We start from the raw sequence: 8,491 nt of genomic DNA, 5'->3' as shown, positions 1-8,491 counted from the left end.
GAAGGCATCTGGCAGTACTGTGGACACCTCAGAGGATGCAAAAGGGTAGTGCACATGGGGGCATTTGGGGTACAGATGGCACTGGGAGCTCAGGAGCCTAGTTTGAGGCTGATTTATCGCCTTGTAGTAAGTTTCCTACCTGGGGCAAAAGGGTAGCAGAGAGGGATTGGTTCTTTGGGAAAGAATCTAGGACTGTGGGACCAAGGGTCTGAAGAGAGGGGAGGATGGACATGAGAGCAGTTCAGCAAAGAGATCCTTCCCCCTTGGAGCCACTAAATATCTAGAATAAGAGTTTTACATTCGGTGATTTACTTACATCGGTGTAAATTCTCACTGCAACCACATACAGTCTCTTATAAATGAGTAAGTCTAGGCTCTGAGAGGTAAAATCGTTTTCCTACTATCACACCTCTAGGAAGTATCTATCTGTGAATCTTCAAAGCCCATTCTCTTGTGATTCTTGGGTGGCAGGATGTGGGCAACAGGTTGGGAACTCTGATCTGAAATGCATAACAAGGTAAGAGAAGATCCGAGGGCAGCCCTATGCATTTGGGAACATTCATTTGAGAGGGAGGAGCCATCTTTGTCACTAGTTGCTAGGCAGAGAATGTGGAAGTGGAAGACCAGGCCACGTGACTTGTCACATGATCTCGGATCATCAGAAAGGCAAGATGAGACTCCAAGTCCGGTGAGAAACTGGTGGGAGGCAGGTGAAGGGGATCAAATTGGAGGGAATACATAGAGAGGGTGGGAATACAATGGCAATCCAGATCACACTGAAACTCACCCGCCGTTCCCGCAGCCTCCTAGGGCTCCTTGCCGTCATCACCGCCTGCAAGTGCAGTTATAGTCCAGAGCCTGACCAGCGTCTGACGTGAGTTGCTTTAACACTGACTACACCTTTCCCCATTCCCATTTCTGTACCCACTGTCCTCCCTCACCCTAGTACTACTCCGTAGCCTTATCCTCAGACATCAGTCTTGATCACCTGCTATGATCCATTTCCGTCTGGGAATCCTGCCCAAAGACTCAGCTGTTAATCCAGAACCCTCCATGACCCATATTTCCCAATTCCTATCCTAACTAAGGATTATTCCCTTCCTGACACTGCAGGCTGCCCCCAGGCTGGGTGTCCCTGGGCCGTGTGGACCCTGAGGAAGAGCTGAGTCTCACTTTTGCCCTGAAACAGCAGAACCTGGAGAGACTCTCAGAGTTGGTACAAGTGCTATCGGATCCCAGCTCGCCTCAATACGGTGCCTATCGGGACTGGGGGCGGAAGTGGGGTGTGTGAGGGACAGGGAGTTTTGACCTGCCAGGGGATGGTGCAGATCATGGCAGGGTTGTGTTCATGGTGCCCTCAAGGAAATTGAATGGCAGTAACTGTCACTGGGGAGTTGCTGAATGAAAAAGCACACCAGAAATTCGGCTAAACACTGTAACTTTGTACCCTATTTCCAATTTTCCACCTGTGTTCTTCAGTCTGAAAAAGCCAAGGTAGATATGATTAAGAGCAAGCTTTATGATCAGATCTAAATTCAAATTTCTTACTACTTACTTGTTACTAGGCAAGTGAGGAGATAGAGCCTAGTGCATGTGAGTGCTCCTCAACTCAAATTGCTTCCTACATCCTCAAACCCACTTCTCTTTCCTCTTCTGCTCAGACATGGAGGCTGCCAGTTCAGCCACTCTATTTATTGCCTTTGCATTGGTTTACTTCTGGCCTGCCCCCATTGTTATTAAGTTCACTGTATAGTCTCTCTCCTTGACTACTGCCCTTTCTCCTGACTGGTCTGCAGTTCCCAGCACTCCGCTCTTCACTGTACTCCCCACTCGACTCCAAAACAGTCTCTTCAATGGTCAAGCTGGATTGTATCCCTCACTTGGTTAAAGTCCTTTATGGCAGGGAAAATGTGTGTGTGTGTGAAAGATAGAGGTGAGGGATCATCCATAGATGCAGGAAATAGTAAATCATCACATTAATTTTAAAACCAAGAAGTATAGAGATTTGAACAAAATTAGATGCTGTATAATCAGTTTCAAGAACTTTGAAAACTTTTATTGGAGATAAGGTTAAAATGGAAAAATTTAAATTATTAACTTCCATTATTTTTTCCTCCAACCATGGCAGATGAATACCATGCTATAATATTTGTAATCCAGTAGCCTTTAGGTTGACTCCATATTTCTTGGTCATGGTATTCCAAGTCTCTCCCATCTTTTTTTTCCCCATGGACACCAGCCCCTACCCAGCCCTCTCTCAGAGTCCTGATGTTTCCTGGTTGAGGTCCAAAGAGGGAACTTGATAAATCAGTGAGTTAAAACAAGATTCTCTTTTGAATCATTGCAGGAAAATACTTAACCCTAGAGGATGTGGCTGAGCTGGTCCAGCCATCGCTGCTTACCTTCCTCACAGTCCAAAAATGGCTCTCGGCAGCTGGAGCCCGAAACTGCCATTCCGTGACCACCCGGGATTTTCTGACTTGCTCTCTAAGTGTCCGGTGAGAGGGAATGTTTGCCCAGTGGAATGATTGCCCCCATGAAGGATACCAATTGTCCCATCAGGGAGACTAGTCACCCCAAGGGGATGAGTTGAGAACCTGCCAAGAGCTTGTGGGCAGTAGTTAATGCATGACTGGTGTGGTGCTTGGGCTGCCTCCTCTGCTCCATTCCATGCATTCTTACCTCTGTTTTCTCAACTCTAACCTCTAGTCAGGCAGAGCTACTGCTCCCCGGAGCTGAGTTTCATCGCTTTGTGGGGGGACCTGCAGAGACCCATGTTGTAAGGTCCTTACATTCCTACCAGCTTCCTCAGGCCTTGGCCCCTCATGTGGATTTTGGTAAACCTGGCGTGGTTGGTGGGGATTGGGAAAGGCAGATCATGGGACTGGACCTGGGATGGGGGTTTGGGGGAGGCGGGGTTGTTGGGTACTGTCAGTGGCAAATAGTCTATAAGATCTCCTGAAGCCTGACCCCATTCCCACAGTGGGAGGCCTACACCGCTTTCCCCCTACCTCATCCCTGAGACAACGCCCCGGACCGCAAGTGGCAGGAACTGTTGGCATGCACTTGGGAGTGACTCCTTCTGTGATCCGTCAACGATATAACTTGACAGAACAAGATGTGGGCTCTGGCAGCACTAACAACAGCCAGGCTTGTGCCCAGGTGAGCCAAGCAGGGAGCTCCAGGGTCCTCATGGCCTCCCCACGGTGTCTTCCATGTCTTGCCATACTGGGGCTTACTCTCTGACCCCATGATTCTGCTCTGACTCCCTCCATAGTTCCTGGAACAGTACTTCCATAATTCAGACCTGGTTGAGTTCATGCATCTCTTTGGTGGCAAATTTGCACACCAGGAATCAGTGGCCCGTGTGGTTGGAAAACAGGGCCGGGGCCGGGCCGGGATCGAGGCCAGTCTTGATGTGGAATACTTGATGAGTGCTGGTGCCAACATCTCCACATGGGTCTACAGCAGCCCTGGTACTGCTAACGGGACTAGATGGTGGGAGGTGGGGTGGATCCCTGCTCCATCAAGGGAATGACCTAAGCTTGAGGTGGATCTTGACAACCCCCCTTGTACCCACTTTTTTTTTTAAATTTTAAATAATCTAGGCCGGCATGAGGCACAAGAGCCCTTCTTACAGTGGCTCCTGCTGCTCAATAATCAGTCAGCCCTACCATACGTGCACACTGTGAGTTACGGAGATGATGAGGACTCCCTCAGCAGTGCCTACATCCAGAGGGTCAACACCGAGTTTATGAAGGCTGCTGCTCGAGGTCTCACTCTGCTCTTTGCCTCAGGTAATCTAAACTTAGATCTCCTACCCACTCACCCAACCTAGGAGCTTTAACCCAACAGAGCTTGGTCTCTGATTATCTGAACTCAGAATCTTAACAGGGTCTATGGGTGTGATCTAAATTGTGAGCTCCTGTTGTAACAGTGAATACTGATGTTTCCCATCTAGTTTAGGAACCTATATACTAAAATATAACCAACTAATATGAATGCCAAGCTTCTCTCTCTCTCTGTCTCTCTCTCTCTCTCTCAGGTGATAGTGGAGCGGGTTGTTGGTCTGTCTCTGGAAGACACAAGTTCCGGCCTAGCTTCCCTGCATCCAGGTACGCAACACAACTTACACCTTCCCTGTGACCACAAATATTTCACAGGGTAACATGAATCATTCACTTTATGTTCTAGAACCTTCGACTTGACCCTCCTAAGTGCTCCTATGACTTAGCCCTCAGCATTACCCACGCTCTCACTTCCTGTGTCCCAGGCCCAAAGTCTCTTGATTAGGACACAGCTCCCAATGTTTCTCTTTCTTAAGCTCTGGGCCTTTTTGTGACAGATTATATGCATAATTAACTCAGACCATGCCTGAAGCATGCAAAACATTGCAGTCAACTCCGTGTGCATGCTTCCTTACAACATCTGGCCCTTGTAGCATGACTTAGCCCACCCATATCCACATGTTTTAGAGGTCCCTAACTATTTGAATGCTGTTTTCTCCCTTAGCCCCTATGTTACTACAGTGGGAGGCACTTCCTTCCGGAATCCTTTCCTTGTCACAAATGAGATAGTTGACTACATCAGCGGTGGTGGATTTAGCAATGTGTTCCCACAGCCTTCATACCAGGTAGGTACATGTTTGTGTGGATGGATAAGTGGTTTGGGGATCCTCACTTCATCACACTGCTGGACAGGCCACAGACTAATAAATACTCAAAAATGTCTTTTAGGAAGAAGCTGTAGCCCAATTCCTGAAGTCTAGCCCCAAACTGCCACCATCCAGTTACTTCAATGCCAGTGGCCGTGCCTACCCAGATGTTGCTGCACTTTCTGATGGCTACTGGGTGGTCAGCAACAGTGTGCCCATTCCATGGGTGTCTGGAACCTCGGTAAGAATCAGCCTGGCACCGGGCACCAGTGGTCTACACTTATAATCCTAGTTACTCAGGAGACTGAGATCTGAGCATCATGTTTTGAAGCCAGGCCAGAAAGGGAAAGTCTGTGAGACTCTTACTTCTAACTAACCACAAACTGCAGGAAGTAGAGCTGTGGCTCAAGTGATAGAGCACTGGCCCTGAGCAAAAGGGCTCAGTGCCAGTACTGGCACAAAAAGAATCAGCCTGGCATCAAACCCCCCACTCAGGAACTGTCCTTACTCATCTACCCACTAGACCTTGCAGGTAGAACCTCTCAGTCTTCTGAGACCTCTGATCCTTTTGAACCTTCATCCCCAAAAGTTCAGTCACTCTGAAATCCAGCATCTACCTATCTCTGCCTTGCAGGCCTCTACTCCAGTGTTTGGGGGGATCTTATCCTTGATAAATGAACACAGAATCCTCAGCGGCCGCCCTGTTCTTGGCTTTCTCAACCCAAGGCTGTACCAGCAGCGTGGGGCAGGACTCTTTGATGTAAGTATGGAAAAGAAGCATGTGGATATTATTGTAGGAGTATGAGGAGGAATAATTTGGGGGCAGGTCTAATGTGGGATAGCCTTTGGGACATTCATACACAGTGAAGAAATGTCATCTAGGTACCTATATGGGCAGGTTCAGTTCTCATGCCCACCTCCTTTCTAGGTAACACATGGCTGCCATGAGTCCTGTCTGAATGAAGAAGTGGAGGGTCAGGGTTTCTGCTCTGGTGCTGGCTGGGATCCTGTGACAGGCTGGGGAACACCCAACTTTCCAGCCCTACTGAAGACACTACTTAAGCCTTGACCCTTTCTTGCCAGAAAAGCCGAACAGTTCATCCATGCACTTCCATGGCTCACTTCCTTTTTCTGCCTTGTTGGGACCCCTGCTGTACCCTCAACTGTTGATTTCTGTAGACAGCTTATCTCCCTAACCCTGACTCCCAATCCTACTGGGCTCTATCATGCTCAAGTCCCCCAACTTCTGCTTTAAGCTCCTTCCCAAGATGTAATCACTAGCATTTTTCTTTTCTTCCCACTTCCTCTTTTCAGTCAAGGATGTGAAAACAGAGAAGGGTACAGCCTGTTAGCACTGATACCAGCAGGCCCAGATCTGGTGCCCATTTCTATAATATTATGTGCACTATTTCACTTCAACTTTGCCCTCCAGTTAATGAAGTTGTTGCCCCATCTTTTACTCTTTCCTCCCTGATGCTGAGAGGCAATGGCCTCCTTGTTTACCTCCACTGTATACTTATCAATCTGTGCACAATGATGTATTTCCTAGAAATTTTCTTCCAGGGCTTAATTTTGATCACTTCTACCTTCCTCACTCGTAAACTTGTCTCTGCTTCCTCACAGAATGTTGGCTATTCTTCATTGCTTTATTCTCTTTTGTACTTATTTTACTCATTGTTTCCTGGAACAAACCACTGGCATCTATAGCCATCTCACTAGATCACATTTCTACTCAATAGTGATTGATACCTCAAATATAAGACCTCATCTCCCTCCATCCCAGCCCCAAAACTTCTTGTTTTGTCTTGGTAAGTACTGTGCTTCTTTGAACCAAGCCAGATGTCTGTGTCTTTGATTCTCATTTTTTTTCACTCCTCTACTACCTTCAGTTTAACCCATCCTACTGACTCTTAAATATACCTTATCCGATCCAAAAGTCTTCCTAGTTATATTTCTGAGTATCTCTAGAACATATCCACCTTTCTCCATCCACACTGCTACTGTAATTCAGAGAATGACATAAAACCCTTGAAAAGAAAACCAAAACAAAAACAATGTGTGTCCTTCCTGCTCATCACTAAATCACCTTACAGAGTAAAACACAATACTATAAAGCTATTTAGTTGATAAAATCCTTTCAAAGATTACTGGGTTAAGCATGGGCATTTTTTTTTTTTTTTTTGCCAGTCCTGGGGCTTGAATTCAGGTGTGTGGGCCCTGATCCTGGGCTTCTTTTGTTCAAGGCTAGCACTCTATCACTTGAGCCACAACATCATGTCCAGCCTTTTCTGTTTATGTGGTATTGAGGAATTGAACCTAGGGCTTCATGCATGCTAAGCAAGCACTCTACCACTAAGCAATATTCTCAGATCCCCTTTTACTCTTTTTAAAAAACTTCATGGCTCACAAAACTTATTTTTTCTTAAGTAACAAATTATTTTTCCTTTCTCCTACCTAACCTCCAGGAATTCTCACCCTAACTCAAACTATTCAGTCACCTTACCACCACCCAATACATTTGCTAGGTTGATTTCCAGAATTCTTTAAAGATTCAACTCAGAATTTACCTCCTAGTTCCCTGAGGCTAGTTAACATTATTACAGAAAAATCCTAAATTTCCAAAACCAAACCTGGTTGAATCTTGGTTCTGACATAGATGGAGAGACCCTTAGCCAAATAAGTTTATCCCTCTGAGACTTTCCTCGTTTGTTATCAACAATCCTTGTTTTTCACAATCCGGGAATAAAATTAAGTGGAATGTTATAGTCTCTGGTACCTGGAAGTAGGCTGCAGAGTTTAGTTCCCTTTCTCCCTTGTACTGCACACTCTATGCCTACCTCTAGCAGGATAACAACCATATAGTGTTGAAATTTCAAGTTTACGTGTTTGCTACCCTTTCCAAGACCACCGGTGCCTAGCGGACTAGAATTGTGTCCTAGAATTTGTAAGCCCAGGCCCCAGCCCAGAGTTGGCAAACAGGAATTAAATAAATGTCTGTTGAACTGAAAACCTTCCGCTTTCACTCGCTGTGATTTTTGTACAGGACGTTTCTTCAGGCTGGGACACTCTTCTCTCCATCTATAGCAGCACTGTGTGCTGCTCTCCTGTCTGGAACAGGCTGTCCGATTCCACTACAACCTGCCTGTGTGTGTGTGTGTGTCTGGTGCGCCAGTCCTGGAGCTTGAACTCTGGGCTGGGGGGTGTGGAGGGTGGGCTGTCCTTGAGCGTTTGTGCTCAATGCTAACTCCAACACGCGAACCACAGCTCCACGTCCAGCGTTTCAGTGGTTAATTGGAGGTGAGCGTCTCGGGGACTTGCCTGCCCGGGCCGGCTTCGCTGCGCGACCCGCAGCTCTCAGCCTCCTCAGCGGCATCCCAGGCGTGCGCCACCGCCCCCGGCCTGCACTAAGGGAGCTCGGCCTGTCAGGCAGGCCCCAGTCGGCGGGTGTGGGCCGCGCACCGCTAAGCAAGGTCTGAGCCCCGGGTTTAACCGGGCCACGGCCGGGGACAAGGTCGTGGACACACCCCAGGGGAGGTGCCCGCTGGCATGGCGGAGGCCAAGCTTTCCACGGCGAGGTCCCCGCCCTTCGGTCTGTTTCAGCAAATCCGCCCACGGGGCCGGGACAGGAAGCCGGAAGGAAGGGCGGGAACTTACCGCTGCCACGGGCGGGGAGAGTCGCTGGGCGTGCGACGTCACCCAGGCTGTGCGTAACGTGAGCGGAAGCGGAAGCGGCTCTGTTCGCCGCCTCTCCCACCGGCCTGATGAGCGGCTGCAGTGGCTCTGGCGCGGACCTCGAGGCGGCCCCGGCCACCGCCGCCTCGGCCCCGGCGCCCGCGG

General features: G+C 48.3%; 2 protein-coding genes across 2 annotated transcripts in view; both read left to right on the top strand.

Annotated features, from left to right (window-relative positions):
• Positions 1 to 640: 640 nt before the first annotated feature.
• On the top strand, positions 641 to 6,853 carry Tpp1 (tripeptidyl peptidase I). Its single transcript, XM_013035635.1, has 13 exons — positions 641 to 688; positions 803 to 874; positions 1,114 to 1,253; positions 2,348 to 2,498; positions 2,710 to 2,837; positions 2,984 to 3,162; positions 3,278 to 3,476; positions 3,609 to 3,797; positions 4,046 to 4,115; positions 4,513 to 4,633; positions 4,737 to 4,895; positions 5,289 to 5,414; positions 5,583 to 6,853. Exons 1-13 carry the CDS (start codon positions 645 to 647, stop codon positions 5,721 to 5,723), a joined length of 1,719 nt encoding a protein of 572 aa, XP_012891089.1. The 5' UTR covers positions 641 to 644; the 3' UTR covers positions 5,724 to 6,853.
• A 1,347-nt stretch (positions 6,854 to 8,200) lies between these two features.
• Taf10 (TAF10 RNA polymerase II, TATA box binding protein (TBP)-associated factor, 30kDa) overlaps positions 8,201 to 8,491 on the top strand; it is a 1,604-nt gene continuing 1,313 nt past the window's right edge. The window contains exon 1 of the mRNA XM_013035594.1: positions 8,201 to 8,361. Within this exon, the coding sequence (XP_012891048.1) occupies positions 8,201 to 8,361 (161 nt within the window). The remainder of the gene's footprint in view (positions 8,362 to 8,491) is intronic.

Source organism: Dipodomys ordii, unplaced genomic scaffold (assembly GCF_000151885.1).
Source record: "Dipodomys ordii isolate 6190 unplaced genomic scaffold, Dord_2.0 Scaffold216, whole genome shotgun sequence".
Classification (NCBI taxonomy): domain Eukaryota; kingdom Metazoa; phylum Chordata; class Mammalia; order Rodentia; family Heteromyidae; genus Dipodomys; species Dipodomys ordii.
The sequence above is the reverse complement of the archived record's forward strand: the minus strand, read 5'-3'. Positions and strand labels throughout refer to the sequence as shown.

What these genes read in the sequence shown, in the direction of transcription:
- Tpp1 (XM_013035635.1), top strand. Translation starts at nt 645, where the DNA reads ATGATCTCGGATCATCAGAAAGGCAAGATGAGACTCCAAGTCCG. An exon ending in CACTCTGCTCTTTGCCTCAG is followed by an intron (nt 3,798 to 4,045) that starts GTAATCTAAACT and finishes TCTCTCTCTCAG; the next exon opens with GTGATAGTGGAGCGGGTTGT. An exon ending in CATGGGTGTCTGGAACCTCG is followed by an intron (nt 4,896 to 5,288) that starts GTAAGAATCAGC and finishes TCTGCCTTGCAG; the next exon opens with GCCTCTACTCCAGTGTTTGG.